General features: G+C 43.0%; 1 protein-coding gene across 8 annotated transcripts in view; it reads right to left on the bottom strand.

Moving 5' to 3' along the window:
- The window catches only part of LOC140202567 (ankyrin repeat domain-containing protein 26-like), a 121,744-nt gene extending 108,402 nt beyond the window's left edge, over positions 1-13,342 (bottom strand). For 7 of the 8 annotated variants that reach the window (XM_072267568.1, XM_072267569.1, XM_072267570.1 and 4 more), the window contains exons 1-2: positions 12,515-13,249; positions 1,280-1,394 (exon numbers count right to left, since the gene is read on the bottom strand). In XM_072267568.1, the coding sequence (XP_072123669.1) occupies positions 1,280-1,394; positions 12,515-12,717 (318 nt within the window). In that variant the 5' untranslated portion in view covers positions 12,718-13,249. The other variant, XM_072267567.1, reaches the window with a different exon arrangement.
- Positions 13,343-13,596: the final 254 nt, after the last annotated feature.

Below are 13,596 nucleotides of genomic sequence, written 5' to 3'. Positions count from 1 at the left end.
AAACATGCTAATTAATTAGGTACCACTCAGCACGTAAACGTCGGCCCAGATCAGTGTCGATTGCCGGTTGCATCGCCTCTGATCTGGGCTGACAATTACGTCCTCGGCGGTACCTAATTAATTAGCATGTTTATTTCGGCTTTTTTCTTGAAGATGTGCTGTGTCTCTCCCGGCTACTGCTGCATTCTCCGCGAATCGGTATCTGTCTGCAGCCTGGGGGTTGGGGTGGTGGGACACTGAGGTGTCATCTCGTCGTCTGGTTCCATTAGAGCAGGCAGCTCATCTTCTCCTATAACTGCCCGCCTCAATGTTGAAGGTCGAGGTTCGTCGTCTGCTGTGGCTGATGTGGAAGGCTTGCTTGACTGCTGAGCCTCGCACATTTTTCTATCATTCAGTTCTTTGTAAGGACTCAAACCATCCTGCAAATATCCCCTAAACCGACGCACCCTTTCAAAATTAAAGTCGTACTTGATCATTACTCATTCGGTCTCGATTGTTATCCTTTCCTCTTCCAATTGCATCAGCTCTTCATCTATCAGTTCTTGGTCATGGGATGTGAAAACCTCTTCAACATCATCTTCGTCAGCTTTCACAAGCCAAATTCAGTTAGTCCTTACTTCGTTCACCATGATCAAAAAGCTTAATTATGTCTAGTTTTATGCTAAGTGTAATACCCTTACGAGCTCTTTCAGGCTTTTCTGATACCTTAGAACTCATCTTACTAACAGCTCCTCACAGGCACGTGTTAAAGCAATACCGGCGAGAATGCAGTTTCGAATCCGGGGGAGAGTGGCTGCTTGGGGCGCACTCTGCTTTTTATCGCGTGCTGATTTTTTCGTAACAGTGAAAACACCTTCTGTTAGCAAAAATAGGGTACTAATGTAGTTCTTTCGCAACAGCGAGGTTTCGTAAAGCGAACGTTTGAAAAGCAGGGGACACCTGTATAGGTACTAAATTAAACATGTGCACTTTGGTCCAACTGTCATGACTATAATCAATTATGATTAATATTAAATTAAAACAGGCGGAGAATTAGGAAAGACCTCGTGATGGAGTACAGATATGAGGAAAAAGTGAGAAAGCACTGGAATATGAAATAATTCATATGGGAGAGAGAAAACAAAAGGGACAAGAAAACTGAAGGATATTTGAAAAAGTAGGGGAAATGGATTATTGACTAAATCAAGTCACTACACTCTAGGAAGGATGAAGGTTTCAGGAAAGGTGCAAAAGGAAATTAAACAGATAGACTGGCCCCATCAAAATCAAGATCTCTTACCTTCATCAAAGGAGAGCGGTTTTCGTTGTCACAAATGTTCAGGTTTGATTTATTTTCAACAAGCAAAGCAACTACATCAGCATGTCCATTTGCACATGCAAGGTGCAGTGGTGCTCTAGAAAGAAAATTAATAAGTAAATGTGCTAGTTATCATGTAAAAACTCACACTATTATAGCTGATAAAGGCACAGTAGCATTTGCAATGTAAAATCTAACAAGAAAAAATCCAAATAACTGTCCTGGATGTCAATAAATAATTAGAGACCTCCATCATCAATACATAAATACCATCATGCATTTACAATGTAAACAGCATTATAAAAAGTGGTTTCAAGAGATTACAGTGAAGTGCTGTACTGAGATAATAAAAGATAGAGGGGAGTTGTGGAGCACCTTGAATCGTTGATCATATCAACTGACTGGGGAAAGAAACTTTAAAGATGACATTAAGTTTTTCTTTCAATAGCCCGATAGTGCCTTCCAGAAAGGAGTGTTTGGAAAAGGCAGTTTGCTGGGTGGGTAGTGACTGCAATGATTTTTCCCGCCTTCTTCTTTGTCCTGGACACACACAAGTCCTGCAGTGATGGCAAACCGCAACCAATAATCTTTTTCTGCTGTCTTGACAGATTGCTGTCAGATATAGCACCAAAATAGACAGCAATGGCTGATATGAGGATGCTCTTTACGATGGCAGTGTAGAATTGCAACAGTATGTTCTGAGAAAGATGGAATTTTACCAACTGTACATTCTCTGCTGAGCCTTTTTGTTAATGAATAGGATAAGATTTTCCCATATGCAATCCTGCGAAATAATGAAGTCCAGGAATCTGAATGTTGAAAGGATGCTCACTGTAGAGTTATTGATGATGAGTGGTGGAGAGGAGACATTTCTTCTCAGTTTGTATGTATCTCCACTGCTTTAAATGCATTCAGCCTCATGTTCAGGACACTAGTTTGTTTACTTCCTGATGGTATTTGATTTGTCACTAAGTCTGGATAAAATTTAATTATTTAAAAGAAGAGAGGACCAGAAGGTTGTTTGTGTGGTATCAACAGAGAGACTAGGTCAAGTCAACTACAGGTCTGTTAGCCTGATAGCAGATAGGACAAGTAAGTGGAAAAAGTCTAAGTGACTGTATGAATCAGTATTTAGTGACTTACGGATTAATAAAAGGCAATCATCATAGAGTTGGTTCCTTAAAGTTGTTATAACTCAGGGGGATGGGGAGGGGGAATGACAGTGAGATAAGCTCCCATTACCTGTGCCTCAAAACAGTTTCTACTAAGAGGCAAAAGGCGGATTACTGGTGCCTTAGCACCAGTCGCTTTGGGCAGATGAGACTTGCCAGCTCTTCCAGAAGAAAAACTCTGATCTCAAACCTTTGTTGCCTTATGGCTATACCCACTTATGGGGAAGGCTTCAAGAGTAAGCCTTGAGGAAAAGATCGGAGCTGGAGTCCCTAAGGCAGTCCCACCTTGAGTTCAACAATGATGCGCAACTCCTGTGATGCTGCCAAACTGTACCAGTCTCTGCCATTCCTTTCAATTCATCAGATGTGCAGAGAAGGGGAAGCCTGCTGCATGGGGAACAGCTTGCTCTCGATATCGTACTGCTCTCACTTACATATCACATAGACAGCTGGGACAGAACATCCATGGTTGATAACAGATAGGGTCATCATAGGCTTATTAATAAAAGGTTACAAATGAACATCCTGAGGAAATAAAAAGGATTGTCAACAAACAGTTGATGCGGTGCAATGGATTTTAGCAAACTGCACACAACAGATTCATCAAGGAAGTAAACCCCTACACGATCAGAGGGGAAGAGAGAAATTGGATTAAAAATGAGTCATTAGTAGAAAGCAAATGATAACAGTCATTTGGAATTTTAAAAATATGTTTGCAGTAAGGTTTTATAGAGCTCAGTAAAAGGTCGCTGCTTTCTGCAGTATTAATAAATTATATGGAATTAAAAATAAGAGCCACAAGTAAGTGATATCAAAACTAGCACCGTGGTTGCTGGACAGGAAGGAAATTCTAGACCCAAGCAAACAGCAATGGAGTGGATTAAGTGGGAACAATAGTGGTATCTGTAACTCAATCTGAAATAGGATCTAACAGAATTGAGAAGGACAGAAGAATGTTGATATGGATGTCCACAAACCTCCAACACAGGGGTTCCCAACCTGACATCCGGAGAAGCTTTGGTTAATGGTAAGGGTCCATGGCATTAAAAAAAAGGCTGAGAACCTCTGCTCTAATGGCAGACAGACAAATAAATAACATGGCATATTAGACACGTGCCTCCATCAGCTTAGACACAGAATAGAGGGGCAAGAGTTCCTGCTAAAATATTAACAGACATTAGTTGTACCATAGCCAGTGTATTGTGTATAGTTACGATCAACAATACAGAAAGGATGTGATAGCATTATAAAGGATAAAAAGGGATTCCCGAAGATGCTAAGTATAATCTGCTGGAGGAACTTAGAAGGTCAAGCAGCTTCTGTGGGAGGAAGGGAATTGTCCATGTTCCTGATGCAGGGTTTTGACCTGAAATGGTGACAAATCTTTTATCACACAGATGCTGCATGACCCACTGAGTTCTTCTTGCAAACTGTCTGTTGCTCTTGATTCCAGCATTTGCAATCTTTTGTCTCTCCATTTTACTAGGATACTCTTAAAGTTGGGGAAATACAAGTTTTGAGGAAAGGCTTTTGGAACAAGAAGCACTAGTTGGACCAAATATTGATAATAAAACCCTTGGAGAACAGTCATTATATTTTGAGATTTATTTTAACTGGAGATGGCAAGAAAAAATCTAAAGTTGACCATCTAACAGGATGGCTGAGGATCTGAGTATAAAAGTTTGAGGTGATGTGGCAGAGCCAGCACATATTTGTTGAAGTCAAGAAGACAAGTCTTGATTCAGTCTCTGGACTGAAACATTGACATTCCTCCTTCTCCAACAGATGCTGCTTAACTCACATAGTTTTTCCAGAAGTTTGTTTTTGTGTTAAAGACAAATCAAGTTTGACTAGTCTGACCATATTTGTTTCTTCAGAAGGCATCAAGTAAAATCCCAAACAAAATTGATGCCCATGAATTCAACTTTGCTGGAAACCGTCTTTACAACAGAAAGCAAGGAAGAGCTGCTGCTTTTTCAGAATGGGTGGTAGCTAGCTGTAGTGTCCCCCCGCACCGCCCCCCCCCACAAGGATCAGTGCCAGACTAAAACCTTAGTGATATAAATTGAGTATTAAACTGCAAGGAGTGAAGGATGAATTTAGCAAAACTTCATTCGACTCAAAAGATTATAAGTGTAACACTAGTATTAAAAGTGAAGGTGGGAAGGTGGGACCTTATGCAAGAAATAGTTTGCACCTGAACTGGAGAGGGACTAATATTCCCTAGCGGGCAGGTTCACTGCTGTTGCATGGGGAAATCGCGGGGTTTAAACTAGAGTTGCAAGGGATGGTAACCAGAATGCCAGAACAGATAGTAGACGTAGTGGAGACAGATGGTGTTAAGACCTCAGACAAAGTCAGGAATCAAAAGGTTGAGCAGGGAGCCACTAATGATCTGAGCTGTGAGTATTTCAACGTAAGAGATATTGTAGGGAAAGGCAGATGAGCTCAGGCCATGGATCAACACCTATAATCATGTATTGTAGCCATTAGTGAAGTTTGGCTGCAGGAGGGGCAGGTCTGTCAGCTCAATATTCCGGGGTTCTGTTGTTTTAGACGTGGCAGAGGGATGGATTAAAGGCAGAGGGGTGGTGTTACTAGTCAGGAAAATGGCACAGTAGTGTCCAGTCGTATCTCAGCTAGGGATAGGGAGGTCCTAGTTAAGAAAACAAAGGAGGTCCATAGCAGACATACGCAGAAAGAAACAAATGTGGTGTTGATGAAGTATAAGAAATGCAAGAGAACAACTAAGAAAGAAGTCAGGCAGCCTAAAATATGGCATGAGGTTGCCCTAGCAGACAAGGTGAAGGAGAATCTCAAGGGAATTTACAGATATATTAAGAGGCAAAAGCATTACATGAGACTAAACTGGTCCACTTAAAGATCAGAATGGTAATCCAAGAGATGTGGGAGATCTTGAATGAATTTTTCGCATTTGTATTTACTCAGGAGATGGGCATAGAGTCTCTGGAAGTGAGGCAAAGCAGCATGAACTTCATGGATCTATACAGATTACTGAGGAGTTTTTTGCAGTATTGAGGCAAATTAGGGTGGACAAACCCCCAAGGCCTGAGCGACAGGTGAGGTACTGGAGGATTGGAGGATAGATTAGAATAGATTCAACTTTATTGTCATTGTGCCGAGTACAGATACAAAGCCAATGAAAAGCAGTTAGCATCTGACCAGAAATGCAAAGAATAGTATTATTTACAAAATAACTGCAAATAAAAAGTAAGTGCTAAAAGCACACAAATATAAAAGTACTGAGACAGTACAATATGGGTGCAATACTGCTTAGCGCTGTGATGTGAGGTTCAGCAGGGTCACAGCCTCAGGGAAGAAGCTCTTCCTGTGCCTGCCGGTGCGGAAGCGGAGGCTCCTGTGGCGCCTACCGGATGGGAAGAGAGTAAAAAGTCCATGGTTAGGGTGAGATGCATCATTGATAATGCTTTTTGCCCTGCCCAGGCAGTGTTTATGGTAGATGTTCTCAGTGGTGGATAATTGGGTGCCGATAATCCGCTGGGCAGTTCTCACCACACGCTGGAGTGCTTTGCGGTCCGAAACGGGACAGTTGCCATACCACACTGAGATGCAGTTGGTGAGTACATTCTCAACGGTACAGCGGTAAAAGTCCGTCAGTATCCTGGGACAGAGGTGAGTTTTCTTGATGCTCCGCAGGAAATAAAGGCGCTGTTGCACCTTTTTGATCAGGATGGAGGAGTTCAGGGACCAGGTGAGATCCTCGGAAATGTGGACACCAAGGAATTTGAAGCTTGATACACGCTCCACTACAGCTCCGTTGATATAGGTGGGGACGTGAGTATTGCTCCTAGCATGCCTGAAGTCCACAATGATCTCCTTGGTCTTCTGGGAGTTAAGGGCCAGGTTGTTGTCGGCACACCACGCAGCCAGGTGCTGGACCTCGTCCCTGTAGGCCGTCTCCTCATCCCCTCTGATCAGGCCAACCACCATGGTGTCATATGTGAACTTGATTCTGGAGTCATAACCGTGTACAGGAACGCAGTCATAGGTGAAAAGGGAGTACAGAAGAGGTCTCAGCACACAGCCTTGAGGCAAACCAGTGTTCAGGGTGAGAGTGGAGGAGCAGAGGGTGTCTAACTTAACTGACTAGGGTCTGTTAGTCAGAAAGTCCAAGGTCCAATTGCAGAGGGATGAGCTGATACCAAGCTGATGAAGTTTGGCGATCAGCTTGGAAGGGATCATAGTATTGAATGCCGAACTAAAGTCAACGAACAGCATTCTGACGTTAAGAGTTGGGGTTGTCCAGCTGGGTCAGGGCAGAGTGAAGTGCCATAGAGATGGCGTCCTCTGTTCACCTGTTGGTGCGATAGGCAAATTGACGGGGGTCCAGGGTAGTGGGCAGACAGGATTTCAGATGTGATAGAACCAGTCGCTCAAAGCACTTTACAGTGATGGGGGTGAGAGCAACTGGGAGTCTGGAAGTCTGTGACTAGTGGAGTACCACAGGGATTGGTGCTAACGATGTCCCACTGTTAAAGAAAGGCCCTAAAAATAAGCCAGGAAATTTTAGACCAGTGAGCCTGACATCAGTAGTGGGAAAGTTATTGGAAGATATTCTAAAGGACAGGATATATAAGTATTGGATAGACATGGACTGATTAGGATAGTCAACATGGCTTCATGTATGGTAGTTCACGTCTAACAAATCTTAGAGTTTTTTGAGGAAGTTAGCAATAAAGTTGATGAAGGCAAAACAGTGGACGTTGCAAGGCTTTTGACAAGGTCCCACATGGAAGATTGCTTAAGAGTTGCTTGGCATTCAAGATGAGATTGTAAATTGTATTAGACATTGGTTTTGTGGGAGATTGGAAGCCTCAGACTAGTGGAGTACCACAGGGATTGGTGCTGGGTGAATCATTGTTTGTCATCTCCATCAATGATAAGGATGATATGCGGTTAGCTGGATAGCAACTTTGCAGATGATACTAAGATTGAGGGTATCGTGCACAGTGAGGAAGGCTACCAGAGCTTGCAGCAGAACCTACACCAGCTAGGAAAGTGGCAGATGGAATTTTTGCAGACAAGTCCGAGGTGTTGCATTTCGGTAGGACCAACCAGGGTAGGTCTTACACAGTGAACTGTAGGGCACTGAGGAGTGCTGTAGAACAAAGTGATCTGGGAATTCAGGTCCATAATTTATTGCAAGTGGGGTCACAGGTAGATAGGGTTGTTAAAAAACAAGGCTTTTGGCATATTGGCATTCTTTACTCAAAGTATTGAGTACAGGATATGGGATGTTATGTAAAGGTTATATAATATGTTGGTGAGGCCTAATTTGGAGTGTTGTGTGCAGTTCTGCTCACCTACCTACAGGAAAATGCAAATAAATGCAGGCTTTTTCCACTGAGGTTGTGTGGGACTACAACTAGAGGTCGTGGGTTATTGGTGAAATATGAAAAGTTTAAGGGGAACAGAAGGCTAAACTTCTTCACTCAGAGAGCCACAAGAGTGGCCAGTGTAAGTGGTGGATACGAGCTTGATTTCAATGTTTAAAAGAAGTTTGGATAGGTACATGGATGGTAGGGGCATGGAAGGATATAGTCCCAGCACAGGTTGACGGGAGTAGGCAGTTCAAATGGTTTGGCACAGACACAATGAGCTGAAGGGCTTGTTTCTGCACTGTACTTGTCTGTGGCTCTATGACTCTGCAATAATTGACCAGGAATACACACTTGGGCTGAGAGACTGCGCGACAAAGCCGTGGACAAAACTTAACAGACAAAAATGAAGTTACATTTTTTTGCAGAAATAATAAAAAGAAAATAGACTAAATGGCCAGACTTGCTCAAAGGCTAGTTTAAAAACATATGTAATTAAGGATTCATAAATAGCAGCACTGAATATTAGGGCAGATAAACTAAGCTTAATCTACGCAACACACATCAAAGTTGCTGGTGAACACAGCAGGCCAGGCAGCATCTCTAGGAAGAGGTACAGTTGATGTTTCAGGCCGAGACCCTTCGTCAGGACTGACTGAAGGAAGAGTTAATAAGAGATTTGAAAGTGGGAGGGGGAGAGGGAGATCCAAAATGATAGGAGAAGACAGGAGGGGGAGGGATGGAGCCAAGAGCTGGACAGGTGATTGGCAAAGGGGATATGAGAGGCTTATGGGACAGGAGGCCCAGGAAGAAAGACAAGTGGGGGGGGGGGGACCCAGAGGATGGGCAAGGCGTATAGTCAGAGGGACAGAGGGAGAAAAAGGAGAGTGAGAGAAAGAATGTGTGTATAAAAATAAATAACCTGGAAGGACTGTCTGGGGTCCTGAATGGTGGTGAAGGGGGAAGTGTAAGGGCATGTGTAGCACTTGTTCCGCTTACAAGGATAAGTGCCAGGAGGGAGATCAGTGGGGAGGGATTGGGGGACGAATGGACAAGAGAGTCGCATAGGGAGTGATCCCTGCGGAAAGCAGAGCCGGGGGGGAGGGAAAGATGTGCTTAGTGGTTGGATACAGTATATCACCCCATCTGACTCACAGGTGAAGTGTGCAATATATCACCCCAGCCGGCTATTTATTTTTATTTTCATACACACATTCTTTCTCTCACTCTCCTTTTTCTCCCTCTGTCCCTCTGACTATACGCCTTGCCCATCCTCTGGGTTCCCCCCTCCCCTTGTCTTTCTCCCCGGGCCTCCTGTCCCATGATCCTCTCATATCCCCTTTGCCAATCACCTGTCCAGCTCTTGGCTCCATCCCTCCCCCTCCTGTCTTCTCCTATAATTTTGGATCTCCCTCTCCCCCTCTCACTTTCAAATCTCTTACTAACTCTTCCTTCAGTTAGTCCTGGAGAAGGGTCTCAGCCTGAAACGTTGACTGTACCTCTTCCTAGAGATGCTGCCTGGCCTGCTGCATTCACCAGCAACTTTGATGTGTGTTGCTTGAATTTCCAGCATCTCCAGAATTCCTGTTGTTTAAGCTTAATCTACAGTGCCTTGAAAAATTATTCAGCCCCACAACTATTTTCACATTTAACTGTCTCATCTTCTAAATTTAAAATATATGGAATTAGGATTTTTTAAGTTAATCTACATTCTCCATGTCAAATCAAAAGGAAAAAAACCAGCACCTGTCAACACCTTACTAAAAATTAAAATCCAAAATCGTGAGGCTGAAAAAGTATTCATTCCTTTTGCAATTACTATGCTAACTTTTATCAGGTGCAATGCCATATATTATATCTTACCAACTCCCCTAATTTGTTGATCAAGAAAATTGGAGGATCACCTATTTTCAATGAATTTATTAGAATAAATGCCTCTCTCTCTCTGTAAGGTCCAACTGGCATCATTGGTTTCCAACAAACCAAACCAACATGAAGATAAAACAGCATTCAAATCAGGGAAATGATAATAGAGAGACACAAATCTGGGATAATCTGAAAGTCACTGACATACCTCAGAGTTCAAAGCAGTCCATTGTGAAAATGTGGGAAAAATACAAAATCACAGCCACACTGCCTAGGTTAGGCTGCACCTCTAAAGTTAGTAGCTGAAGAATGGCACTTGTAAGAGAGGGTACCGTGATGCGAACTGTGACTGAGTGAGTAACAGAAGTCAGTGGCTGCAACTGGAGATGAAATTCATGGTTTCACAATCTCTAAGGCCTTGAACAAAAAGGATATTAATGGAAGAGTGGCAAGGAAGAAGTCCTAGCTAAAAAAAAAACACATCTCGCCCGTAAAGGCTTTGTAAAGCATCACTGAGAAAATGCTGTAAAAATGTGGAAGAAAGTCATGAGATAGAATGTGGAACGTCTTGGCTTCAACACTAAACTGTACGTGTGGTGTAAATCTCATACTGTGCATCAGCCAGGTAACACCTCCCTACTGTAAAGTATGGTGGAGGTAGCATCATGCTATGGGGATGTATTTCAGCAGCAGACACTGGAAATCTGGTCAGGACTGACGGGAAGATGAATACTGCTAACTACGGAGGTTCTCAATATTTGAGGGTGGAGCTCAGGATGATGGCACCGAACTGCAACTCCTCTGCTTGCATCTTTGGAAACAGCTCTATTTCTATCTTTAATATCTCTTTTTTTCCTTTTCAGGGTTTTTTTGAAGACCCTAACCTGGAGTTACACGCTGACTTTGGTTCTTTGCAGGAATGAGACCCACTCTCAGGGCCTCATGACCAGCCATTTTTCGATATGCCAAGGATGCAGCCTAAAAGACTAGCGCGCCTTCAGGATGCCGGATTTTCATGGCTCGGGAGGCGAGCAGGTTTGAGGTCAGTGAATCAGTAGTCTTTAGAGTACTGCAGGTCTGTGTCTTTACTGAAGCTTTGCTGCACACTTGAGTGCTTGGTGGAGGGTGCAGATGGGGGAAGGAGGGTTGCCACCTTGCTGCTGTTTATTCGTGTGGGGGGAGCTGGTTGGTTCTAACATTTAACTGTCATTCATTCCTTGGGGCACTCCTCTGTTTTCATGGATGTTTGTGAAGAAAAAGAATTTCAGGATGTATATTGTATACATTTCTCTGACATTAAATTGAACCTATTGAATAAAACCCTGCTAGCCTCTGCCAGAAGGCTCAAACTGAGGAAGAAGTGCATTTTTCAGAAGGACTGCCAGAGCAACCATAGAGTGGCTTCAAATGAAGAAATCTGATGTGCTTTGAGTGGCCCAGTCAGAGTGCTGACCTCAACCCAATCGATCATCTCTGCCCAGCTCCACTCCCCATCAAAACTTGAGCAATTTAGCAAAGAAGAATGAGCAAATCTTCTCCATCACAGTGTGCAAAGCTAATAGAGACTTATCCAAAAATACTACTAGCTGCAATAGCTGTGAGAAGTGGTTCGACTAAGTACTGAGCAAAGTGGGATGAATAATTTTGAAATGCTGACATTTCAGTTTTTAAATTTTTACTTTTTCATGCTTTACAATTTTTCCTTTTTTGTGGCCCTACTGTGAAAAAAGAAGCATGTGATTCACATGTAAAAATTCTCAGTTAAATTGATCAAAGTTGTAATACTCATTTATGTGAACATATGATTGGGGGCTGATTAAGTTTTCAAGGTATGGTATGTAAGGCAGGAGCTAGGCTGCTACTGAAGTCAAACATCCAGTTTTAATTGGTGATCTAGCAAAGGTCAAAAGAATGCGAAGGTGTTAGCAGGGGGATTTTTTAGCCATAAAGGTAAACTGGAAAAGCAAAGAGTTGACAAATTTTGATGGAAACGTATGAGATCATGGCTGGTTTAGATAAAGAGTGGGAAGTTGCTCCCTAGCAGATGTTTCAGAACCAAATGGTGCAGATTTAAAATTGTGGGCAGTGGATATAAGGAGATAACGTATAAACATAAACATGACCTGGAGATCACGGTCAGGACACAGAATCAAGCAGGAATTTCAAAAAAAAGGTAATGATATGCACCTGAGAGAAAATATTTTTAAAGATGCTTAAAAAACATGGAAATGGGATGAAAGGGTTATTCATCAAAGTCTCGACAGGCTAAATAGCTGCTTTTCATGCTCAAAATTCTCTGAATATAGGGCTTCAAATCAATACCTCATTTATAAACAGGTAATGCTTGAGATTTTTCTTGAAGTATTTAACGTGGAGATTTCAAGAGGCAATAATATCCCAACAAAGCTACAGCGCACATAGCAAGTTTACTGATTTATAACATCCCGAATTAAAGATAATACAATCTATCCTTTGTTCCCAGTCATCCAAAGAAAGTTTTAAAAAAAAATCAAGTTCACAATATTCAAAAATGTCAAACTAATGATAAAGCAGAACTCAGAGCAATTCACCCACACAGTGCTGGTGCAACTCAGCAGATCACGTAACATCAGCTAATCAGGACACAGCATTTTTTGCGTGCTCTAAGTTTCCAGCATCTGCGGAATCTCTTGTGTTTATACTCTGAGCAATCTGTGGGCCGTTAGCTTCAAACTCCGGCTTAGGAACACTGTAGTAGATGTGACGTTGAAGTCCAACAAAAGAAACAGTATACTAAACAATAAACATCACAATAATAGATTAAAGCCGCGCTTCTTTACCTATTTTGTTTATCCAGTTGATTAACATCCTTTTTCTTAATGAGCTGCCGAAGTCTGTTCAAATCCCCAGCAGAAGCAGCTTTGTGTAGTTTTCCCAAATCTTTCTCTTTCAATTCATAACCTACACGTATTTCACTTGAAGTGTCACAAGTTTTGAAAGACGGTTTTTCCTTCCTCTTTGCAATTTGTAGTATTCTCTTCATTTTACACGACTAATGCGAGACAAGTCCTTGCCAAAAGCAGGTGCAAAATTCAGCTGCATTTTCCGGCTCGATGGAGTAAAACGTTATTTCCTACTGCGAAAATCTTGGATGAGCTAAAATCCAAGAAAGCAAATATGCAGGAATAGCAAAACTGCAAAACTAGCAAAACGTCCAAAATTAACAAAAAAAAATCCAGGGACAGAATCCGGCTACCAGGATGATGCTGATAATTCAATCCGGGGGATCAGATTGTACGATTTATCCCTCTGTTTCTACAGGTGCAATCACCGATGTTCCACGATATTTATCGCCGTGACAGATTCCTCCACTACCTCTCAGTACTTTAATCTCCACAGTAAACAGCAGTTCTCGGCTCCGATTGATTGGGGCTGCGGCCTAAATGAGTGACAAGCAATCGTCAGTGAGTGTACATTTCAACGAGGGGTGCCTCTCTAGCACAGAAAGGGGCTGCTCCGGGCCCCCTGCAGACAGTGCGGACAATCTCCCCTCTCCCTTTCCCACCCCACATCAGACTGCCACTCGCCTGCGCCATTCCCCAACTTCGCGAAGATTCCCCCCAACCACCACTGATTCAATTCCCATCGCTCGTCGCCCGGCGGCACCCGCCCGTGACGTCGTGCCCGGGGCGGGCCCGAGAGACGGGCCATCCAATCACGAAGCGGAGGAGGGAGAGGCGGGTCGGTTTCCAGTCGGAGGTCTGTTGGTGAGTGTTGCCCGGAGAGGGGCTGGCTTCTGCTGTCATAGGTTAATACAGCGCAGTGGAACAATAGCGATCTGTTTCTTAGTTTAAAAAACATCTGAGCAACGCACAAAATACTGCAGGAATGCAGCGGGTTAGCTAACATCTATGGAGGTAAA

The sequence above is a fragment of the Mobula birostris genome, chromosome 9 (genome assembly GCF_030028105.1).
Source record: "Mobula birostris isolate sMobBir1 chromosome 9, sMobBir1.hap1, whole genome shotgun sequence".
NCBI classification, from domain to species: domain Eukaryota; kingdom Metazoa; phylum Chordata; class Chondrichthyes; order Myliobatiformes; family Myliobatidae; genus Mobula; species Mobula birostris.
Note: the sequence above shows the minus strand (reverse complement) of the source record. Positions and strands in the feature narration are given on the sequence as shown.